The sequence below is a fragment of the Lutra lutra genome, chromosome 13 (genome assembly GCF_902655055.1).
Source record: "Lutra lutra chromosome 13, mLutLut1.2, whole genome shotgun sequence".
Taxonomy (NCBI): Eukaryota; Metazoa; Chordata; class Mammalia; order Carnivora; family Mustelidae; genus Lutra; species Lutra lutra.
The window spans coordinates 72,891,020-72,915,937 of NC_062290.1; the positions used below are offsets into that span (position 1 = coordinate 72,891,020).

Here is a 24,918-nt window from a genome sequence, read left to right on the forward strand (position 1 = left end):
TACTATTGACTATATTCCCTATGCTGTATCTTTTATTCCCAGGATTTATTCATGTTTATAACTGGAGGCCTGTATCTCCCACCACCTTCACCCATTTTTGTGCATCCTTCCCCCGCCCCCAACTCCCTCACCTCTGGCAATCACTGATTTGTTCAGTATTTATGGTTCTGTTTCTGCTTTTTGGCTTCTCATTTTTCCAGATTCTACATAAAAGTGAAATAATACAGTATTTGTCTTTCTCTGACCTATTTCACTTAGCATAATACCCTCTAGGTCGGTCCATGTTGCAAATGGCAAGATTGCTCCTTTTTTTTTTCCTTTTTTTATGGCTGAGTAAGCTATTTTGTGTATGTATACGTGTATGTATATGTATATATATCACATGTATTCATGGTGAGCCACATGTTGTATAACCACTACACACACACACACACACACGATCTTGTTTTCTTTATCCATTTATCTATTGATGGACAGTTGGGTTGTCTCCTCATCTTGGCTGTTTTAATTATTCAAAAAACATGAGGTACATCTATCTTTTCAAATTAGTTTTTTGGGGTAAATATCCACTAGTGGAATTATTGGGTTGTATGCTATTTCTATTTTTATCTTTTTGAGGAGATTCCATACTATTTTCCACAGTGACAATACCAATTTACACTCTCACCAACAGTGCATAAAAGTTCCCTCTTCTCCATCGCCTCACCAACACTTGCTATCTCTTGTCTTTGGTATTATAGCCATTGTGACAGGTTTAACATGATATATCTCATTGTTGTTTTGATTTGCATTTCCCCGATGATGAATAAAGAGTATCTTTTCATGTGTCTCTTGGCTATCTATATATCTTCTTTGGCAAAGTGTCTATTCAGATTCCCTGCCCTTTTTTTTTTTTTTTTTTAATACAATGAATGCTGGAACATTGAAAAGAAATATAAAATAAAATGGGGGGGAAATATTTTAATTTAGAGAGCAGGGTGATGGGCAGAGGCAGAGTGGGAATTTCCAGCAGACTCCACACTGAGCACAGAGCCCAACATGGGGCTTGATCTCAGGACGCTGAGATCATGACCTGAGCTGAAATCAAGAGTTGGATGCTCAACTGAGCCACCCAGGTGTCCTTCTCTGCCCATTATTTAAATCAGATTTTTTGGGTGTTGTATAAGTACTTTATATTCTGGATATTAACCCCTTATCAGATCATTTGAAAGTATCTTCTATTTAGTAGGTTGCCTTTCTATTTTGTTGTTTTTCTTTGCTGTGTAATCCCAATAGTTTGGTATAATCCTAAAAGTTCATTTTTGCTTTTGTTTCCTTTGACTGAGAATGATTATCTAGAAAAATGTTGTGATGGCCAATATCAAATTACCGCCAATGGTCTAGTTTCATGTTTTCAGGTCTCACGTTGATTTTTGTGCATGGTGTAAAAGGTGGGTTAGTTTCTTTTGTGTGTAGCTGTCCAGTTTTCCTAGCACCATTTATGAAGAGACTGTCTCTTCCTCCTTGTATATTCTTGCCCCCCTTTGTCGTGGGTTAATTGACCATGTAAGTGTGGGTTTATTTCTAGGCTCTCTATTCTATTGCATTGATCTATGAGTTTATTTTTGTGTGGGTTCCATACTGTTTTATTAGAGCTTTGTAGGATATGTTGAGGTCTGTGATTGTACTACTAACCGCTTTGTTTTTCTTAAGATTGTTTTGGCTAATCAGCATCTTTTATGGTTCCATTCAAATTTTAGTATTTTTTTCTGGTTCTGTAAAAATTGCAACTGGCTTTTTGATATGGATTGCATTGGATCTAGATAGCTTTGGGATAGTATGGACATTTTAACAATATTAGTGCTTCCAACCTATGAGCATGGAATGTCTTTCCATTTTGTTTGTATAATCTTCAATTTTTTTCATGATTGTTTTATAGTTTTCAGAGTACAGGTTTTTTACCTCCTTGATTAAGTTTAGTCCGAGGTATTGGGCTTGATTCTTCTAGTTCCTTGATGTTGTAAATTTAAATGGAGATTTTTTTTCTTGAGGTAAGCATTTAGCACTATGAACTTTCCTCTTAGAATTGCTTTTGCTGTGTCCCATGAGTTTTGGTTTGTAGTCCATTTTCATTTGTCTCAATGTATTCTGACTTCATTGACTCACTTCCATCAGTTCAATAGCATGGTGTTTAATAGCTACATATTTGTGAATTTTCTAGTTTTCTTCTCATAGTTGATTCTAGCTTCATACCAATGTAGTTGGAAAAGAGTGCTTGATAGGATTTCAATCTTCTCAAATTTAAGACTTGTTTTGTGACCTAACCTGGTCACAGGTGAAATGGGCTATATCATTTGTTACAGCCATCTGGTCTAATGTGGTGTTTGAGGCCAATGTTTCCTTAGGTAGTTTTTCTTTTTTTTTAGTCTGGATGTTTTATGCACTGAAATAAGTAGGTAATTGAGGTCCCCTACTATTTTATGGCTCTCTATTCCTCTTTAGGTCCATTAAAATTTGATTTACATACCTAGTGCTCATGTACCCATCTTTATTCTGCTGGTTATGGTGGAGGACATGACTTTCCTCCAATCCAAGACTGGTCTCTTCCATCATACTCCAAATTCCATTCTTTCTTGACTACATAAGGAATTCCTTTTTTTTTAATGTATCCCTTTTTCCTACAAAATCGGTCTCTACCTCTGTACATTTCCATTTGCATGCTAGCAAACCTGCTCTCTTAAAAACACAAAGTCTTTATTAATCACACCTCTCAGCTCTACTTTAGGACAAGATTTCTCATAAGTTCTACAAATTCTGCTTCCCTTTCCTTATATCCTATTCACTTAATTTTTTTTTTTTTTTTTTTTTTTTAGATTGATGTATTTGAGAGAGCAGGAGAGTGCAGAGGGTATGAGCAGGGGAAAAGGAAGAGAGGAGTCCTCAGCAGCCTCTACACTAAACATGGAGCTGACCTGGGGCTCAATATCATGACCCTGAGATTATAACTTGAGATGAAATCAAAGGTTGGAAGCTCAATAGCACCACCCAGGAGCCCCATTCACTTAATTTTTTTAAAGTAATGCATAACACATTCTTGTTATGACACATCCAAACATTTGTAGATAAACCTAAAAAAATAATCAATCTCTACCTGTTCTCCTTCTCCAGAGTCACTGCGGTAATCAGTTGGAAATATTTCCTCAGGGGCACCTGAGGGTGGCTCAGTCAATTAACATCTGCCTTTGGCTCAGGTCATGATCCAAGAGTTCTTGGATAAAGCCCCATGTTGGGCTCCCTGCTAGGCAGAGAGCCTGCTTTTCCCTCTCCCTCTGCTGCTCGCCCTGCTTGTCCTCTCTCTCTGTCAAATAAAATCTTAAGAGAAAAAAATATTTACTCGGAGATCTATTCCTGTTAATTTACATGCAGGTTTACCTATAGAGATAGGCAGCATGTCTCTTGTTTTATACAGATGGAATCCTGTTCTGTATTAATATTGTTCTACAACTTTTTTTTTTCCTCTGTGACTTTCGTATTTTTTCCTGTTTCAGTATCCATAGCTCCTTATTTTGCTACTTTGAGAGGATTTATCTAATTGATTTTAACCATTCTGCTATTGACAGATCCTGTTTTGCCTTGCTATAAACAATCCTATAACAATCATCCTTGGAATTCTTTACACTGAATAGTGTTATTTCTGATAACGCTTCATTTCTCACCAGTCTGGCTTCCATCCCTAGCTTTCCATAGGATTTATTTATTTTGTCACAATCACCACCTCCATTTTGTTTTCCTCTGCTATTTCTTAGCTTGTCAGCTTTTTTTTTTTTTTTTTTTTTTTAGCATTTGACATGCTTTTTTTTTTTTTTTTAAATGTTCTCCTCCTTGCTTTTGGGATAAAACCCTCTTGTGGGTGGCCAGGCGGGAAGGAGAAAAACCATTAAGTATGTCTTCTTGGTTCCTGTTCTACTTGGTCTCTAAATATTGGGAGTTTTTCAGGCTGTCTTGAGCCCTCTTCATTCCAGGTTACCTTCCTGGGTGATCTCCTAGATTCCTGTTCTTAAGAGCCAGCCAGACACACAGGTCATTGAGGCATGGCCATGTCTTTCAAATTCCTATGCCAGGCCAGACCTGTCCTTTTGAGTTCTACACTAATATCCCACAGCCTGTAGGTCATCTATATGAATTCACACCAGTGAAGCCTCTCTTAACAGGTCTATGGAGAACCTGACCTACTTCTGCCAATCCTTCTCTCATTACATGATACCCCAGACCCTCAGTTGATAAAGCCAAAAATTTGGGGATTTACTCTAAAATCCTACTCCCATGAGTCCTTGGATTCTCTCTCCTAAATGTTACTGAGCCCATACACATCGGTCCCATCCTTACACCTGCCCACCATCCCCTAATCACCACCGTCATTATCTCTGGCCTACGTAAATGCAAAAACTAACTGGTTTTCCAGTTCTTAAGTCTCCTTCCCCAACCCACTTTTGTATACAGGGTCAAAATAGACTCTTATCAGAGCACATTATCTCTGACTTACCCTACAATGGCTTCCTTTTGTACCTATAAGGAAGGCCTTAGATTACTGGGTCCTACCACTCTATCCAGCTTCAGTTATTGATGGTTCTGCTACACCAAGCTTTTTCTTGACTCAAGGCCTTTGTGCCACTCTCCCTGCTGTGGTGGGTTCCTTGGCTCTTTGTATGTTGGAGTCCTTTTCACTCATCAGGTCTCACAGCTTAGTCCCCTCAACCACTCCCTCCAAAGCAAGTTCCCCTATTCTCATTACTGTGCCCATTTGTTTTCGCCTCCTAGGATATACTAGGCTACTATTCACTAGTTTTCCTTCCTTTCTAGAATATAACCTCAATGGGAAGAGAGTCTTATTCACAGCTGTTGTCCTATCTAGCACAGAATAGACACTTACTTTGAGAGATCTTCTAAGTTCAGCATCCCAATTTTAGATGAGGAAAGAAACCTAGGTAAGGGCTCATTGTTTCACTAGTTGTTAAGATTTTCAACTGAGAGGCAGTATGGTGGTGGAGAGGATGTACGTGGGCTCCAGACTCCCTTGGTTCAAATCTCCGATTGTGTGCTGATGGGTGTGACACTGGAGAATTGATCTCTTTGCCTGTTTCTTCACTGGGAAAATGGGGATCATGGTACCTATCTCCTAGGATTGCTGTAGAAATTACCATAAGGATGGTGCATGGCATATGATTAATTCTGTGATTTTCATTATACAAATTTAAGAAGTGTTTCTTATGCCTCTAGCCCTTTGCTGAGTCTAGAACAAAAAAACACCTTTTTGTTTTTTACACCCTGGGTTTGATTTTCCATTGAAAAAAAAATTAAAAACAAATATAGTTGACACACAATGTTCCACTAATTTCAAATGTACAACAGTGACAAATCTATATATTCTATGCTCACAAGTGTAGTTACCATCTGTCATCATATGACACTATCACGGTAGCACTGATGATATTCCCTGTGCTGTTCCTTTTATCCTTGTGACTTACTCATTCCAGAGACTTGTGGCTCACTCCCCTTCACCCATTTGGCCCATCTACCTCTCAACCTCTCCACCCCCTGCCCTGGCAACCACCAGTTTTCTGGATTTACAGGTTTGATTCTGCTTGTTTGCTCATTTTTGTTTAGATTCCACACATAAGGGAAGTCCTATGGTATGGTCTTTGTTTTATTACATTTTGCATAATAGTCTCTCGTCTATCCATGATGCAAATGGCAAGACCTCATTTTTTTTTTTTAAGATTTATTTATTTATTTATTTGACACAGAGAGAGCAATCACAAGTAGGCAGAGAAGCAGGCAGAGAGAGAGAGGGAAGCAGGTTCCCTGCTGAGCAAGGAACCCAATATGGGACTCGATCCCAGGACCCTGAGATCATGACCTGAGCCGAAGGCAAAGGCTTAACCCACTGAGCCACCCAGGTGCCCCAAGACCTCATTTTTTAAAAAAAGATTTTATTTGTCAGAGAGAGAGAGAGAGCCCACAAGCAGGCAGAGTGGCAGGCAGAGGCAGAGAGAGAAGCAGGCTCCCTGCTGGGCAAGGAACCCAATATGGGACTCGATCCCAGGACCCTGGGATCATGACCTGAGCCAAAGGCAGCAGCTTCACCAGCTCAGTCACCCAGGTGTCCCAAGACCTCATTTTTAATGACTAACCCTCCATTGTGTATATATACATGTACCATATCTCTATCCAGTCATCTGTCTATCCCTGAACACTTGGGTGCTTCCTTATCTTGGCTATTGAAAATAATGCTGCAATAAACACATAGGTGCGTGTATCTTTTTTTTTTTTTTTTTAAGATTTTATTTGGTAGAGAAAGAGAGAGGTCACAAGTAGGCAGACAGAAAGGCAGAGAGAGAGTGGGAAGCAGGCTCCCCACTGAGCAGAGAGCCCGATGCAGGGCTCGATCCCAGGACCCTGAGATCATGACCTGAGCCAAAGGCAGAGGCTTAACCCACTGAGCCACCCAGACGCCCTTGTGTGTATCTTTTTAAATCAGTGTTTGGTTTTATCGATGGGTAAATACCCAGTAGTGGAATTACTGGATTATGTGCTTTCAAATTTTTGGAGGAAACTCCAGTTTTCCATAGTGGCTGCATCAGTTAACATTCTCCACCACCAATGCATAAAGGTTCCTTTTTCTCCACATCCTCATCAACATTTGTTACTTTTTGACTGTAGCCATTCTGACAGGTGTGTGACAGTATCTCATTGTGGTTTTGATTTGCATTTCCGGTGATGAGTGATGTTGGCACATCTTTTCATGTGTTTGTTGGCCAATCTGCATGTCATCTTTGGAAAAATGTCTATTCAGATTCTGTCAACTTTTTTTTTTAAGATTTTATTTATTTGACAGAGATCACAAGTAGGCAAAGAGGCAGGGAGAGGGAGAAGCAGGCTCCCTGCTGAGCAGACAGCCTGATGTGGGGCTCGATCCCAGGACCCTGAGACCATGACCTGAGCAGAAGGCAGAGGCTTTAACCCACTGAGCCACCCAGGTGCCCCAGATTCTGTCCATTTTTTAAGTCCGATTATTTTGGTGTTGTATAAATTCTTTATATTTTGGATTATCAACCCCTTATTGGACATAACATTTGCATTATTTTCTCCCATTCAGTAGATTGCCATCTGTTGGTTTCCTTCCCTGTGCAAAAGCTTTTTAGTTTGGTATAGTCACAAAGGTTTATTTGTGCTTTTCTTTTCCGTTGTCTGAGACACATCTAGAAAAGTGTTGCTAGGGCTGATATGAGTACTAGTAGTTTTATACTTTCGGGTCTCTCACATTTAGGTCTTTGTATATATTGTAAGAAAGTGGCCCAGTTTCATGTCTTGCATGTATCTGTCCAATTTTCCCAATACAATTTATTGGAGACTTCTCCATTGCATATTTTTTGTCTCTTTAGTCACAGACTGAACACACGTCTGGGTTTATTTCCAGACTCTCTAGTCTGTAACACTGATCTATGAAACCCTAAAGACAGATTTCTTTAATGAAATGACCAGTAACTTCCACACCGTTTACCACTTAAGTTAGTATGTCTATCTGGCCTCCAAAACCAGTTTCAGATTGTTCCCATGGCAATGTTTGCAGAACTCCCTTGTGAGCTAACCGTGAAGAACTGCTAATGGACAGAATAGGACTCCGTTTCCACTGACAAAACAGCAGCTCGCTGTGATGTTTGAGACTAGAATCTCAAACCAGAGAAAATTAGACGGGCCTCAATTTTGGTCTGAGGATCATTCAGACAGCAGATCTACCTGCTAGAATAGAGAACATGATTCTCTCTGCTCAGAGGAGTCAAACAGTTATAACATACTACCTTGTTATCTGCATTGCCCACCAAAAGATTTTTTTTTTTTATAGATTTGATTTATTTAATTGACAGATAGAGATCACAAGTAGGCAGAGGCAGGCAGAGGGAGAGAAGCAGGCTCAATGCCAAGCAGGGAGCCCGATGCGAGGCTCAATCCCAGGACTCTGAGATCATGACCTGAGCCGAAGGCAGAGGCTTTAACCACTGAGCCACCCAGGTGCCCCCCACCAAAAGATTTTTAATCAGCGGCCTATAAGGTCACTAAAGAGTTATCGACAGTATATGAAATTAAGACATTAAATGTCATCTAATGGCCACATTTCATTTATTCTGAAAGCTATTCAAAGACACCAGACAGTTTTAAAAAGGGTAGAATTAATATTTTATTGTCACTTATAATCAGACGGCAGTTGGGTATAGAGTCTTCATACTTGATCTTTCCTTTTTGTAAATAAAAAAAAAATTACAAGTTTTCAACAGCCAAGGGCTGGTTATGTTTTCAGAAAACATAATTAGATTAATTCATTTATGGTGGCTTCAAGTTTTTCCTTATTAGCTCCAGAAAATTCACTCACCTGTTAAGAAAATATTGAGTTGTGGTTAGATGTAGTTTTGTGACTGCGATATCACAGAACAGGGGAATAAGAGGGAAGGCAGAGGGAGAGGAAGTGTAATCTTACTTGAAAGAACTGGTTATAAGCCAGAGCTACAAATTTTAGGTTAAAAACAAGTTCTCCCCCACTATCCCCCAGTTTGTGTTTAAGACAGATAAAATTTATCTCTCAAAAATCAATGTACTTAAAAAAATATGAAGCACCAGTCATGGGATTAGTGACTAGTTCTAACAAAGATCAATTTTCAATTGGATGTCATAGCATGTACTGAATGAAGAATGACCTATTTAAATATTATTAAAAGTAGAAAATGGGGACAGGCTTTTCCACTTGAAGGGCTAAGTCCCTTCAGTGTCTTAATTTATTCTATGTTTTCCTATTGGCCAGCTGGATAGAAGGTCCGATGTACCTACCTTCTGTCCCTTTTTAAAAAACTGGAAGGTCGGCATGCATTTGACTTCACACTCTGAAGCGACATCCTATGGAGGGAGAGGCAAGGATAAGAACCAAGACTGAGTGTTGAGCTTTGAAAGAAGTAATCTCTAACCAGACTATTTCTCCCCTGTTATATACCTCAAAAGTCAGCACTAGAATATTTTTTAAGCATATGAAAACTGATGGGACTGAATGAAATGGCGGCAGAAGAGGCAAACTGGTTATATTCTCAGTGCAGATTAACAGGCACCCCCCTCTGGAGGGGCCGCCAACAAGCAGAATGCATCAGATACAATGACCCAGTGAGTTGTTTAACCCAATTATATCTTGCCTATTTCAAGTATAAAGGAGCAATAACAGATCCTTCTGTAACTATACTCAGGATTTAGAGTCTTAACTATTCCTCGGAATTAGTACTGCTCTTCTTTGTTCCTAGTTTTTTCCAATCTTCTTCTGGTAGTGGAGTCCACAGCTGATGGTCATAAAGACTAAAACACAGCCTTAGCAAGAGGACCAATAATTTACTCACCAAAGAACTGTTCTAGGACAAAGGCCTCGTAACCCAAAGACAAAGCTCTACACCATTTCTTTCTGCTTTTAACTAAACATTCACTTGTAGGTTCTTGTATCTGGCTGCATATCTTTTTTTTTTTTTTTTAAAGATTTTATTTATTTATTTGACAGAGAGAGATCACAAGTAGACGGAGAGGAAGGCAGAGAGAGAGAGAGAGAGAGAGGGAAGCAGGCTTCCTGCTGAGCAGAGAGCCCGATGCGGGGCTCGATCCCAGGACCCTGAGATCATGACCTGAGCCGAAGGCAGCGGCTTAACCCACTGAGCCACCCAGGCGCCCCCTGGCTGCATATCTTGAACAAAGGTCCTTGAAGTATCAAGCATTCCCTAATTCTGTAACCGGAATACCAAAAGAGAACTTCAAAGACCCCTTGCCCCCCTCAATACTTTGTTTATACAAGGGCTGGGGGAAATACCCCATAAAGTGGTTTGGTTTGCACAAGAGTTTTGGATCAAGAGATCCATTAGGGATGTCTGCCTGGTTCTCAAGAGGCTTGGGAAAGAAAGACCCAAAAGCAGTGAGGGACAGCAACCAAGGAGGCTGAATTCTGAGAACCAGATCGGAAAACCAAAGAGCCTACTGAGGAAAGGAAGGTGTCGTGGTGATTTCTAGCTTAGTATTCGGCAGGGCACAGGACTTAAAAAAAGGGGGTGTGGGCAGGCGTCTGAGCCCCAAGTAATGGCAGCATGCCAGCCTAAGTTCATCTCCTCCACCAAGACTGGGGAGAAAAACAAAGGGAGTTTTATAGCTTTATAAATTTGCTTTGCTGGTAGCTTGGGCAAGAAGGAGAGTGAGCACCACGGTTAGAGGAATTCCTTCCAGATAACCTTGACTCTTCCTCTAAATGCTGGCTGACAAAGAGGCACAAGGACAGTACTGACTGGAATAAAAATGGCTAATAGGTTCTGAATGCCTAGGGAAGTCACCACCACAATGAAGGTTCTACAGTTCCAGTAATCCCCGTGGGCAAGAACATCCAAGATTGAAAATGGGGTGAACACCCGACAGGGAGACTATGAACTGCCCATGACCAGGTTCTGGAAGGACTGTGGATGAGGATTCAGGAAACCAGAAGATGACAAGTTAGAAGGGGAGAGGGGGACTGGCTTAGGTACAAGATTGAAAACTGGTAGTCTAGGGGGCTGAATCAGGTCCAGATACACTGCTTGGCTCACGTAAGAGCTGAAAGCAAATCTCTGCATGGGTTGCAACGGCAGCTACCTCTTGAACTTGAGTATTTGGGAACACCGGGCTCACCCCTCACAGCGCTAGGGAGAACAGCTGTTTGCCTCGGCCCCTTCCCTCTCTGGTGCACACGGAAGCCACTGGCTGGAAATCACCTTTCACGCAGGCAGTTGGCAGAGCCTCATAGGAGCTGGGTGTTCATTTTACATTTACAGAACAAGGGCAGCCACCTGGAAAGGATGAGCCATCCTCTTCCCGACTTCCAACCAGAAACCCCCGGGGGCGTGACTGAGCTGCATCACACACAAAGGCAGGTAAAACAGAACCCTGACAGTCATCACAACTTTCTGATGAGAAAGCTTTATCAGCAGAAGATACAGGTCTCCTCCCAGTCAGTGAACGTGATAGTCTAATCGATGTTCTCAGATTCCAGACACCTTACCCCTCACCTACCCAGAAGCTCAGCATTCCTACATTGGCACAACTGCTTAATTTACAATAAAATCCTAAAACTGGAAAAAAGATGAATGCTCAGAAGTGGTGCCCATGCTTTGAGAGAGGAGAGTATGAACAAGACTTTTAAGATTTTATTTATTCATTTGACAGAGATCACAAGTAGGCAGGGAGGCAGACAGAGAGGAGGAAGCAGGCTCCCTGCTGAGCAGAGAACCCGATGTGAGCTCCATCCCAGGACCCCGAGATCATGACCTGAGCCGAAGGCAGAGGATTTAACCCACTGAGCCACCCAGGTGCCCCTGAACAAGACTTTTAAAATACTTCTAAAAATTACAGTCAAATCTTTACGTGGTAAATTTTTAAAAGCATTGAGTTTTCTTTCACTGGGTATGAAAGGGGTTTGCTGTTGTTTCTTTTAAAGACCTAGGATTTTAAACCTTAATTTAATTCCCCCAAGTGAGGCTTTGTTACTTGCAATTTATGAACATCCTTATGAATAAATTCTCTGACATATCCTAGGACAAAACCTTAATGTGATATGGCTAAGCTTATTAAGGAAGATCATTTTTATTTGCATAAGTATAATCCACCTTTACTGCAGAAAAACTGGAAGAGGGAAACAATTCCTCCTCAACTAGCTACTATAAACCTGTTACTATTGTATCTAAACGCTTTTCTCTATAAAACCTATGCTGTGTGCAGGCTACACATACAGTATAACGTACCTACAGTGGATTTTTCCCCATGAAAAAGTACACAGTTTTTGTGGTCCTATCAACACGGCATCAGTGGAACTAATCCGTGGTCAGTATGTGAAAGGCTTTGATTTTTGCTTCAGGCGAACACTTGCATCTGCCTATACAAGCGTCTCTGCAGCCTCTCTGGTCACCCCCGCTGGAAGCAGAATTGTTAAGAAAAAGAACATGTTCCTTTTATTTTTTTAAAGATTTATTTATTTATTTACTTGACAGACAGAGATCACAAGCAGGCAGAGAGGCAGGCAGAGAGAGAGGGGGAAGCAGGCTCCCCGCTGAGCAGAGAGCCCGATGCGGGGTCTCGATCCCAGGACCCTGGGATCATGACCTGAGCCGAAGGCAGAGGCCCCAACCCACTGAGCCACCCAGGCGCCCCGAACATGTTGCTTTTAAAAGCTCCAGATACATATTAAAATGACCTCTGAATCTGAAAGTGTATCGACTAGTCAGTATTGATCATGATTTTTGCCACCAGCCCTTCTCTACCCCATTCATTAAAAACACGGGCTTTAGCCTAAGCATCAGACTTCTGTTGTGTGACAGGATTTTTCCAGGCCCATTTCCTCAGTAGCAAGAGAGGAAAACAGTTAAGTTCCTGAGCCTACAAGAACCAGAGTGGTTAACGTGCTTAACAAGGTCCATCATTTCTCTAAGTATGTTCAATATTTTCTAGGATTTTTGTTTATACCCAAGTAAAACCTAGAAGACATCTAAAGAATGAGGCAGAGCTACAGCCCGTTAACCCCAAATGGTTAATGATTAATACACATTTAAATCTTTTTTTTTTTTTAACTTTCTAGTCTATTCCATGGGTATACCTGCCTACTCTGTTACAAGACCATCATGTTAGTAAATGCAGCTAATACACTATTTTTATGGGGCCTGACCTTTCTTATCCCCCACGACTTCTCTCCCAGTTAGTTTGTTTTTACAAATACTTTCCAGGACTTTCCTGTCTTATTTCAGAATGTTAATCAATGGCCCCAAAATATCAGGTTGACATTGCATCAGACAAACTTGGGGAATACCGACGTTTTAACTATGCCGAGTCACTATCCAGGAACACAGTACACCTACCTAAGATCTTTTATGGACTTTTCAACCTCTTCCTTTCTACTACTACTACTTTTAATTTGCCTATTCTTAATAGTGACTCTAAAGGTATTTGTCTTTAAACTTCAACTGTAAAGATATTTTTATCATGTTCTTCACCTAAAAATAAAACTAGCCCCCCTCCTACTGATGCCACCAACTTGGTTTTATAAACAATCTGGAATTTTAAGAATATAATGAAATTCACTTTTTAGGGAGTGTTTAAGTTCTGTGAATTCTGCCAAGTGCACAGTGACGTAACACTAAAATCAAGAGAGACTGCTCCCTCGCTCCCCTAAAATTTCCTCAGCAGCTCCTCTAGACTCCAATCCTCCCCTGGCCCTCTGCCCCCACCTGTTTCCCATCCCTATAGTTTTGTGCAATCTGATTAGTAAGTGTAATAAGACTACTTTTTACCTTACTAAGTTTAGTTTCATTGGTTTCTAGCTTAGAACTCCGTATGGCCAAAGTAACTTTAAACTTGCTTTTGTCACTTCTATTAACTCATCTAATCAAAACGGAAACACACAATGTTCTAAAAGGTTGCACAATTATCAGGTCTAGATTATTTTGTTTCTTGTTTTAATTTACAAAGTTAAGTATCCCATCCTATACAGAATTGGTACTAGAGTCAAGTCTATCATTTTCAAAAGGACTGGTACCTCCTACTTTTCTATAAATACAAAATTTTCTTTGTGTATCACATTATGCCCATGCCTCCTAATTTTTCCAGGGCCTGGAAAAATTTGTTTGAATCTATCACACCTAAAAGGTAACTTCCTCATGCTCAAGTGCTTACAGAGCCTTCTATTAAAATTATACACTGCTTATGCCAAAGACACTACAAAGTACCAGAAGTCTGAAACTCATCAGCAGGGGAATTATCTGCACAAAAATTCAAAGACTAGTCCATTTGTTAAAAATTTCATCCATTAACAATATGACCTAATTCTCAGAAATGTGACTGAAGTACTTTTTATCCCTTGACTCTATTTTAGAGTCGAAATTAGGGGATGACTTTACCAAGACCTGCAAATTCCATGAGGAAAAACTACTGCCTGTCAATCAACTGCTTTGACAGAATTTGCTAGGAGAATAATTCCGAATGGCCTGGGGAGTCGGAGCTGGTAGACACTGTTACATGTATGTGACCAAAGGATTCTGCAATTAGTTCAATTTTGAACTCTACAACAGGTTGATGAGGCTATTCAGATGGTGTTGTAATAGTATCATTAAAAGTATTCAAAGTAAAACACTGTGTGTTGCTCAATCTTTAGAATACAGAGGCAAAGTGAAAAGTCCTCAACTCGTGAGGGTCACTCCGAGGTCTAGAAAGTTTGAGGGTATATATGCTAATCAGATATGAAGGAAGAGTTCGGCCCCCCAAAAGGCCTTGCTTGCTCTGCATATCTTCTTCCTCAAGGTTTCGGATTCCAGCCCTGAGAACCCCTGTCCAGGGTCTGGCAAGGTGCACGGGTCCGCCTGCTCGGCCCGACCTACCCCTCCTCCTGTGCGGCAGGCCCCTCAGCTGTTCTGAGCTGTTCTGTGGGCGTGCTAATCAAGGCGGTTATCACAGCTGCCTGAGGATCAAAGGACACAACCAGCATGGAGCACAGGTTATTCCTTTCCAATAAAAACCGAAGAGATTCGCTTACTGTCTGACAGGGTCCCAGGACCAGTCAGCAATCTCTCTAGTCCCTTCCAGGTACCATATCTACCTGGCTCAAGTGACCGCAGAGAAAAAATGCCAGTAAGTTAGGTGGGGAGCAAGAGTCTGTTCACAGGCACCTGCTCTCTACTCTTTTTCTTGAAACTCTGGGACAATCACTTTACCTTATAAAATAAACAAACTCTATACCTACTGCATGCCAGCCAGGTAGGTAAGACAGACTTTCTGGTCTCAAGAAACTCATAGAGACTAATGATAAAAGACAGACAAAAAGACTACTACTAGTTAAGATTCTCTGAACACAGGCAGGCACTACTCTAGACACTTCGTAAGGATCATCTCACGTCATCCTGATAACTCCTGCAGGACGCTGGGTAAACACGGTTGTTTTACAGAGGCTCACGCTGAGATGGAACTGGAAAGTAAAGCAGGCAGTCTAGGTATGGGATCCTTCCCTTTCTACTACCATAAATGCAAGGGGGTGGGGGGAAGGGGCAGAGGACAACATGGAGACACAGATGAACGGAAAGCCTAGTCTGGTGGAGAAAGGTTCCTGGAGAAGATGTGAAGCTTACGGCTAGTGTCTAAGGTATGAAAGGAAAACATGTGCCAGAACGAGAAGACCCCACCAGGAAAGGCATGAGTATGGAATCAGAAAATGTGCTAAGACAAAACAATTTGGTGATCATAGGTCCTCACAGGTTTAAAAGTACTGCCATATACCTGTTTTTATAAACTCTGTACCTTTATTATACACTCTAAGTTTTGCTTAATGAAAAAGCCACCCCGGGAGGCTAATGAGGCAAGTATTAAGGTTAGCCTAAAGCAGAAGTCCCTGAGCCAGGCCTGGAACCTGGGTGGCACCCTTTGGGCCACCTCTTACCCTTACCCCTCCTGCCTCCGGGGATAAGGGAGAAATGTCCACATATCTGAAAAGAACTTCTAGGTAGTGTTCTTGAACGTGAATAAGCTATCCTAGCTCAGTGGGCTGGAGGGGAAGGTCTTGGGCCAGGAGCAGGATCTGCACCCACCCTGTGCCAGAGCTTCCTCTGAAGAGCAAGGGCCAGGCCAGAGGCTCTCGTTTTAAATCCTGACTCTGCCACTTACTGTGACTCCATGGACAACCTATCTTATCTGTAAAAGGGGGACGCATGGCCCCAAGGATTAAATGAATCAATTCTTGTAAAGCATGTGGAAGAGTACCGGGTACACAGTGTTATAAAGAAGCGTTTGTAAAATGAAATCAACCCTCAAATTTCCCTCCAAATTACTCTCTGCTGTCAGGCATCTTGGTGTTTGTTCTTTAAAACACTGGGTTTTCTAACTGACTAAAAACAAGCAAGATGTGTGAGCTTGTGTTTACACCTTCTCATGTCAGTAGTTCCCAAAGAATCCTAAGAGTGGTCTCCCAATTTTTAAGTCTATGGATTTAGTTATCATATTCCAATTCAATTTTGATTTATTGAGCATCTCTGTTAAAATGAATGTATTAGTTTTTAGAAAGGTGACTGGTAAGGTACAGAAGCTTTAACCATCTGTTTTAGGATGTGATATACATAGCTCTGGGTAGCTAGGATAAGCTCATAATTAGCACAATTACCTTTTGTGGCTGGGTCTGTAGTTGTCATATTACTTGACATGTATGTAAACAAGCACTTGCAATTCAGAGAAAAAGGCCAATGTGAAAAGCTTAGTAGTAGTACAGATTTCCAGTCACATACCTGACAGTCATCCACATCTACTTCAAGGAACACCACATTGGAGTACTTCTCAGAGAGAGACTGCAAAATTTAAAATGAAAAATCCAGAAAAATTCAGAACTGGGTAATGGCAAGTCACGATACTCAAGCTTCTTTAATAGAAAATAATAAAAGTAGAAACTACTACTTAAAGATCCAAAAATTCAGACTAGGGACCAGGTAACTGCAAAGGACATACGGTCTCTCCGACACAAATTCCTCCTGGCATAAAAGAATTCGGCACATCCACTTTTGAGGCCTGAATTTCAAAAAAGGCCTGCGTTTCAACATGAAGAAAAAGAAAAACCACTTAAGACAACCAAATTAAGTTCTGACAGTTGTCTTCAGTGGGTTACACACGTGCCAAAACTAAATTAGGTTGTTACAATATTACATTTGCATTAAAAGATTTTAAGTAATCTCTACACCCAGCACTGGGCTTGAACTCAAGACCCCAAGATATCCAGAGTCCCATGTTCTACAGAATCTGAGCCAGCCAGGTGTCCCTTAAGTTGTTACACTATTACTTTCAGACCAAATATCCACCACCACCACACACACTGTCCCTTCATAGCTTTGCTACCACCAACCCGAGGAATACAGAAACTCTTATAAAAACACAACTGGCGGGGCGCCTGAGTGGCTCAGTGGGTTAAGCCTCTGCCTTTGGCTCAGGTCATGATCTCAGGGTCCTGGGATCAAGCCCTGCATCAGGCTCTCTGCTCAGCAGGGAGCCTGCTTCCCACCCCCGCCTCCTACCCCGCCTGCGTCTGTCTACTTGTGATCTCTGTCAAATAAATAAATAAAATCTTAAAAAAACAAAACAACAACAAAACACAACTGGCTTCATACTCACATGAAAGAAAGGCTTGATCATTTTGCAAGGCCCACACCACGTGGCTGAGAAGTCAACTACTACAAGTTTATCCCCTGCACCGTCCAAGGCTTCCTGAAAAGCAAACTAAGAAGAAAAAAAGAAAAGCTGAGGTTAAATATCTCAAAGTCCTGATCAAATGCGAGACAATGTGACACAAAGAAGGATTCAAAGTTACTGCTTTTTAAAAGTTTAATAAACTAAAATGAACCAAATAAACTACTTGAAAAAGTCCTAGAGTGTGTAGTGTTACTTAATAAGATGAAACAAGTATGATGTGTATAGTGTATCATTAGTCATGCCTTCACCAATTTGTATTCAAACTGAGCAAATGATAACAGACATTTCTATTAGGTTTCCACATCAAATTTAGGTCTACGGCAAACAAGCACCTAAATGCTTATCAATGATGAAGAGGGTCACTTCAATCGAAGAAGTCACAAAGGCAGGGAATTTTGCACTGAAAACAAGTTTAAAAGCGAACACAGTTTTTGATCAAAATTGTCTATGATGGAACAAGTCAAAAGCTTTGAAAATATCAAGGAAAATAAACCTCCTGCAGACCCTCACACTCAGAGGGTCACTGTGGACATTAAGCATTCGCACACTCTCCTTAATGGGTTTCCAGAGATGAGAGCACACTGTTTATTGTTGCTGTTTGCCCTTTATCTCAAAACTCTGCCCTTGCTGGAGACAAATGATAGCTTTAGTTCCCCATGCAGGGAATTCTCCTTAGGTGTTATTTTGCATTACAAATATGTCAAATAAAATTCCCCCAGTGAGACATGCTCAAGAAATCCCTTACCACCAATCTCCCTGAATAATTTACCAATGGTTTGGATTCCGTAACCCCAGGAACCTAACCTTCTAGTTAAAAGGGACTCCTTTTCAAGGACAGTTTAGTCAGTTAGTGCTTACCAAAACTGGGGCAACAGAGAGCAACCCAAACGAAAGTATCTGTAGCTGAAGTCTGGGTTTTCCCTCAAGGGGAAAATGCTGTTCACACTGGTTTAATTAAAAACTAACATTCCCCTCCCTTGAAAGCTAAGAATCATATCATATCCTATTCAGTAAACACCATTTAAAACAAAACAAAACAACTGAAGTGAATTCTTCTGCAATACAGTTACTTTTCTAGACTTCTAATTTCTACCTCATGTGTTTTGCAGAAACAATTCAAAAGTGGCATTCCCTTGTCCTGACTTCTGTAACCTTTTACTTACTCAGATGCAAGCTCCCATCCCACCTTGGGGTGTGGGGAAATATTTGTGTGTGAGGGTGGTAGGGGGAGGGAGGGAGAGTGACAACAAGTTAGAATTATAGAAATTATTTTTCCAAACCATCAAGTTTCTCCAGATGAATTTAATTCAGAGCCTTCTCTACTGTGATTTTTAAAAAAACGTCAAACTAGGGATGCCTGGGCGGCTCACTCGTTTAAGCATCTGCGTTCAGCTCAGGTCACGATCCCAGAGTCCTGGAATCCAGTCCCCCTATCAGGCTCCCTCTTCAGCAGGGAACCTTCTTCTCCGTCTCCCTGCTGTTACCCTTGCTTGTGCGCCCTCTCTCTGACAAATAAATAAATAAAATCTTAAAAAAAAAAAAAAAAAGTCAAACCAGCCATTCTTTACTTCAAGAACCAGGTTAGACAAGAAAAAAAATCAAGGAATGATAATGTCAGATAATGTTTGTGAACATGGTTGGCCCTCCATAAACACCTGGTGAGATTACTTACAAAATAAAATATTATACAAACACGCTCAACGGTTTCCCAATCAATTCTGAATCAAATTCAAGCAAAGCCACCTAAAAATCTTGGGGTGGGGAGGAGAAGCGTTCAACAGTAACTTTTGGCTTAACTGAAGAATTAGAGTCAGGTATGTGTAAATTTCACAACAAATTCTCTTCTCCTGACACTTAAGTTTGTCTAAAAGAGATATCTTTTGAAAAGGACTCAAGATTATCTAAGAAGCAATCCACAATGCTAACACTCAGAGACTAACAAGGAAGATCAATAAAGGTCCCCATTATGGACCTAAATATTCTGAAAACAAAACAATGTATTTGGGGTAGATAAGAACAGAGTCTAGTATCTCTTTTCCTAAACACACCCATTCCAAAAGTAATTAACAAGCACAAGAGTGCCCATGTATAGAAGGTCGGAATTCAATAAGGGCCGCTACCACTCTTAATAACATACAACCATGTGTTGATTTCTTTCTCATCACCTTGACAGTCCATTATCCCACTTTATCTAAAATAGATACCAGTGGCTCTGAACCATGACACCGCAGAAAGATCTGACTTAGCCAACGGCACCAAGTTTTAGTTCAGCAGAATGAAAATCTAAAGTGTACTCAACATTTACAAGTAACACTGAACTGAGCTTAATTTTGGATTAATGTCCCTGGGTCATAATCTTGAAGATCACCTATTATCAGGGGCTTCGAACCCTATACCCAACCAATTTCTGGTCACCCTTGTATATCTTCTCATTGTTGAGGGGAGGAGGGTGCCAAAACTATGACAACTAAAATAGGGAAAAACTGAAAGATGTGTTCCAGGAGTCAAGAGATTCTGTTTGTAGTGTATGGATTCTGAGACAACTATAAGAATCTTTTTATGGACAACCATAAACCAGTCAAAGTCTTCTCCCTCCTTTATGGGTTCTCACCTGTTAGGTTATATTGATGATGTGGTCAGACCCCGGACAACACCTCCCACCCAGACTGATACCTGTCACTGAATAGGTACGGAATAAAAAGTAGGCAGAACAAAATTCTGTATTAATGACCTCTCCAACCAATGACAGGGTTGCTAATTTTAATATAAAAGCTCACACAAAAATAAGACATGCCATTTGTAAAAAATTGATTAAGGACAAGCAGATAGCTACAATTAGTCAATCAACATATGGTGGGGGGAGTTCAGAGTCCCTAATAATCAAAGGAGATACAATTTTTCTTACAAATAATGATTTGGCCAAAGTTAGGGAGAGAATGTCAGTGTCGAGGAGGGTGCTGTGAAAGACCACTCTCATATGCTTCTTGGGGATTTACAAACCTTAAATAAAAGGTTCCACCCCTTGACACAATCACTGGGCCCTAACCTGAGGAAACAGCTTGAACTCTGTACAAAGGGTTATATGCACTGAGGCACTGAAAACTACCTCAATGTTCAGGAATGTGTTCAGATATTGAAATAATTACAAAGCTTCTAACTACACAAAAAGGGTTCAGGCTAAACTAGAAAAGGGGGGGAGCTCAGGAACAAAACAGGATACATAAAATAATCCAACTACTTTGCAGTGGCTTCTAGGAAATAGAAGATCGCTCTCTTGCTTAATTTTCTACAGTGACCATATATGCTTTCTGATTTTTAAAGGAACCAAAAGATAAGGCAGCATTATAGAGAAACTTTCATTCCCAAAGCCACCCAGCATCTCTCAGGTCCAGACATTCAAGACGGGTGAGGGCTTGGGATGGGAGGTAACCGCAGGGTAAACGCTTTCCAAGGGTCTTCTACTGTTCCAGCAACATCAATTTCTGCCACTCGCTTTTCTGACTCTGCATCTAACAAACACCTTTTGAATGGCTGCAGTACACCAGACACGAAGTCGGGCTCGGCGTTACCCCGAGCAGGAGGGTATGAGGCTTGCAATATACTCTCAAAGATGGAACACGGTCTTGGACATTCCTAACAGGGCAGAACCACCACCTGGTACCCCAGGGCCGCCGAGCACACAGCCGGGCGCGGCCGCCTCGGGGGCACTCCTGGCTGCAGCGAAACCCACCCACCGTGGGTGAATCACGGACGGGCAGGGCAGAGGAGGCCCCTGGGCCCAGTCTTGGGGACTGAGTCATTCCAAAGCCAGCGCTGCCGGAAACACGCCCTGCGCCGCTAGAGGAGGAGTCCCGAGGGCGCGGCCCCGGCCTCACTTCCTCGAGGCCACCTGGGCCGCTCGGGCCTCGGGACCCGCCTCGGACAGACCAGGGGTTCTCCAGCCCGGAGCCGCCCCCTTGCGCAGAGGCCAGCACGCGCCATTTCTGGGGCCGGGCACTGATGCAGGCAGCTGGGGTCTCAGGCCCGGATACGCTCCCAAGGAAACTCACGCCGCCCGGCGTGGGCGATCACACCGCCCACCGGGAGGGAGCGGAGGCCCGCGACCCCGTGCCTCTTTCGAGGGGCCCTCCATTTCCTTCCTCAGCCTGTATCCAGAAAAGCAGCCTCCAGCCTCCATCCCCTCAGCCAACGCGTGTTTCCCGAGCACCGGGGTGCAGGAGGCGCCGTTGGCGGGGAGGGGGGACGCCCTTTCGCACTGGACCCGTGCAGCACCGGGGACCCAGAGCCCGCCCTCCAGGGCGCCCTCGTCCCTCTCCTCCCTTGCTCCGGTGCATGCTCCTCTGCCTCAGGCGTGCCCAGGCCCCGGCTTCCCGCAGTCCCCGGCCAAGGCGTCGCGTCCCCTACCCCGGAGCTGCGGAGGGGCGCCTGCCCACCTCCCGCCCTCGCCCTCCCCAGCTACTGAGGCTGCGCGTCGCGGGCCTTCTGCGGGAAGCACGTACCTTGCTCTCGATCTGCTTCACCATTTTGGCGGCTGAGGGTCTGACAAGCGACTGTAAGAAGCGATGAAAGGGGATCCAAAACGCCGGACGGAGCTTGCGGAGCGCTCAGCCCGCCTTCCCTTTATAGGACTGGGGGCGGGCGGACGCGCGCGGCGTGCGTGTTGCGGGGGCGCGCCCGCTCGGGCCTCTCGCGCCCGCCCCGGCGCCCGGGCCAGGCCCCGCCTTCCGGAACAACCGAGGCGCCGGCTGGGGGCGGAGTCGCCCCCGGGGGCGGGGTTGGCGCGGACGCTGGGCGGGGCTCTAGGGAGCGCCCTGGGCTCCAAGCCCGCTGCCCCGCCCGCTGGCGCCAGGCTGAGAGTCGGGACGTGTGTCGGCCGCCCAGCGGCCTATGGGACGGGGGCACTGTGCGCGGTAGGGGGAAGCGGGGACGCGGACGGCCATCCTCAGAGCCACAGGGCCACCTGGGAAGGGGCCGGCGGCCTTCACGGAAAGCTCCCACGTTCGAGAAGGGGCCGCTTGAGTAGGACTGCATTCCTCGAAAAGGCCCGCCACACTCCTGCTCCCCAACCCTGCAAACCCCGCAAAGTGCTGAGTAACGATGACCAGGAAGTATCTTTGCGCCCCAGCCTCCCTTCTGGAGCTTATCGCGATGGTTATCTTCTCTTCGCTCCTTCCTGTCCTTTTACTTTGACGCAGGAAACCGCTGCTCCAGCGTGACACTGCAGTTCCGTGCGGGAGAGATGGCCGGGAGCCGGCTTGGCCGCGGGCAGAGGCTGTGCGGCAGGTGTACCTGCGGCGGGGCTGCTGCAGTTGTGGCCGTGAGCAGGTCCTGACCTCCGGGTGCCTCAGTGTACCTTTCTGTGGGAATCATGCTGGTCCCTAACTCATGCTGGTGGTGTTTTGAGGACTAAATGAAGTACTTCTAAAGTGATTAGGACAGTGCTTGGCACGTAGTAAGTACTCAATAGTTATAATTAAAGCTGTTGTGAGTACTAATTAGGCTTGCTTGGTGTCACGGTGGGGGTGGGGGAGGCAGGCTGATCTTGGCGACCTTATATTTATAAGGGCGCCAGGACACACATTTGGGTGAGTTTTTTCTACCAGTGATAGAACCTGGAGCAGAGGTGTTCATCCCGGGATGTGCGTTGCAGGTTGGACCTGGCAGGTTAGGAGGCATTGTGAAGCAGGGGGGCAGGGTGTCACAGCAGGAAGTGAAGGTGGTGAAACTGTTGAGCTGGAGAGAGGAAGGAAGGCTTGGAGGTGGGATGATGTTGGTGTGGGGTTCTGAGTAGGAATTTTCAGGGGGAGCAGCTCTGGATGGAGCTACCTCTGGGTGTGATTGGCTGGGATGGTGAAACTCCCCGCTGTCTTCCTTCTCCCTATTGCAAACAAAGGGAGGAAGAAAACCAGAGGGTTTGAACCCATCCTGCCAAGCTTCTTACAAGGTTGAGGAGCACAGGGACATGAGTAAGGCAAGGGACGAGGGTCGTGGTCTGAGGAATGGTCTCAATGCATTCCCACAGAGTATAAGGACTATTGGAGCAGAAAAGAGGTTTTATGGGGTACCAGGACAGAATATATAACCTTCTTTGCTGCTGCTGTGTCACCGGTCAAACCTAAACACCTGTTTCTGGGCTTATGTAATAGTGGGTACGTTTACATGGGAGAGGACAATAAATCCTGTGCTGTCGAAAGGGGAAGTACAGGTCTTCAGTGACCATCCAAACCCCCCTCAGCTGACATCTCTCCAAAGATCTTCCAGATACACGGTGACTCAGTTGGAGGAGGTTCTGACTGACTCCCACCTTCACAGGACCAATATAGAGTGGCTATGGGGGAATGCCACAATTTCAGAGAAAAGGGAACTGGAAGGCTCACATTTATGCCAAGAGCCCAGACTCTGCTATTAGACACCTTGTTCTCATCCGCACTCTACCACTTAGTAGCTGGGGAACTCTAGAAAAGTCTAAATAGACTTTCTGTGCCTCAGTTTCCTTGTCTATAAAATGGGGCTAATAATACTTCATGCTGTTATAAGGGTTGAGTGAGCTAAAATATATGTAAGCTACTTAGAACTATGCCTTGGACACAGTAAACGCTACATGAGCTATGATTACAGGCTGTTAAATGGAATGGTGAAATCCCTCTGGAATGACAGCAGAGGTGGAAGGGGAGACTGTAAAACAGGTGTCAGAGTTGTAAGTGAATTAAGTAATCAGGAAAGCAGTAATGAACAGTGAACTCTATAACATGACTCTCCAAAGAAAAGGATTTTTGCCCCAAAGGGAGGAAGATGAGGTGGGCTAGATCTGGCCTTAAAGAGCAAGCCCCCTACCTATAGGGACATGGGAAACTTGTGTCCCATTGTGGCAAGGAGGTGACATTCTGTGAGGAAAGTGAGGTGCAAGGGAATTGTTTGGGACAGCCCAGTGAGGGAAGATTTGTTTGGGCAGACAGGTAGTGGGAGAAGAGGAGAGACAGGGTGACATCAAGGCCTCTCCATGTGAAGGGCTGGTTCTGTATATTAGAACTCCCAGCTCTAAGTAGAAATTCCAACCCCAACTAACTCACACCAAAAAGAGAATTAGCAATTCATATTACCAAGAACTCCAGAGGCCTAAAGATGTCACATTGCCACTGTCTCTACTGTTTCATTCTCAGTAGGCTCGCCGTCTTCTGTGAGACTAACCCAAGGAGTTCCAGCCTTAGGTTCCCTACCATCTTCCCATCCCAGAGGAAAAACTTTCCTCTCCTTTGTTCTGGTCAATGTCCTGGAGGCTGACCTTCATTGACTTGAGTCAATGAAGGTGGGTAGGGGTGGGTAGGAGTAGGAGCAAGGGTCAGCCTGGCTTGAGCCATTTGGACTAGGAATGTGGATAATCCAGAGGATTACCAGAGAAAGGGGAAATGGATGCTGGACAGGCAAAAAGGCTCCATCCCCATCATTCAGAAGAATAGAAAAAAGGGGCATGGGTGACGAACTTGCGTCAGGTTTCTGGGTCAGCTCCGTCTGAGGCTCCCTGGGGGCCTGGAAAACTAGGTTTGTTGTCATTGCACAGGTCTGAATTTGAAGAAAATGCAGCTCTAAGATTTCTAAAGTAAGCTTTTGTCAGATCATAGGTTGCCCTAAGTGTGG

The 24,918-nt window shown here is 43.5% G+C and overlaps 1 protein-coding gene across 1 annotated transcript; it reads right to left on the reverse strand.

Moving 5' to 3' along the window:
• Positions 1-8,190: 8,190 nt before the first annotated feature.
• On the reverse strand, positions 8,191-21,923 carry TXN (thioredoxin). The gene is made up of 5 exons (XM_047700328.1): positions 21,783-21,923; positions 17,206-17,310; positions 16,332-16,391; positions 8,860-8,925; positions 8,191-8,407 (listed from the first exon to the last, which is right to left on the reverse strand). The coding sequence occupies exons 1-5, from the start codon at positions 21,804-21,806 to the stop codon at positions 8,345-8,347; spliced, it is 318 nt and encodes a 105-aa protein (XP_047556284.1). The 5' UTR covers positions 21,807-21,923; the 3' UTR covers positions 8,191-8,344.
• Between the last annotated feature and the right edge of the window lie 2,995 nt (positions 21,924-24,918).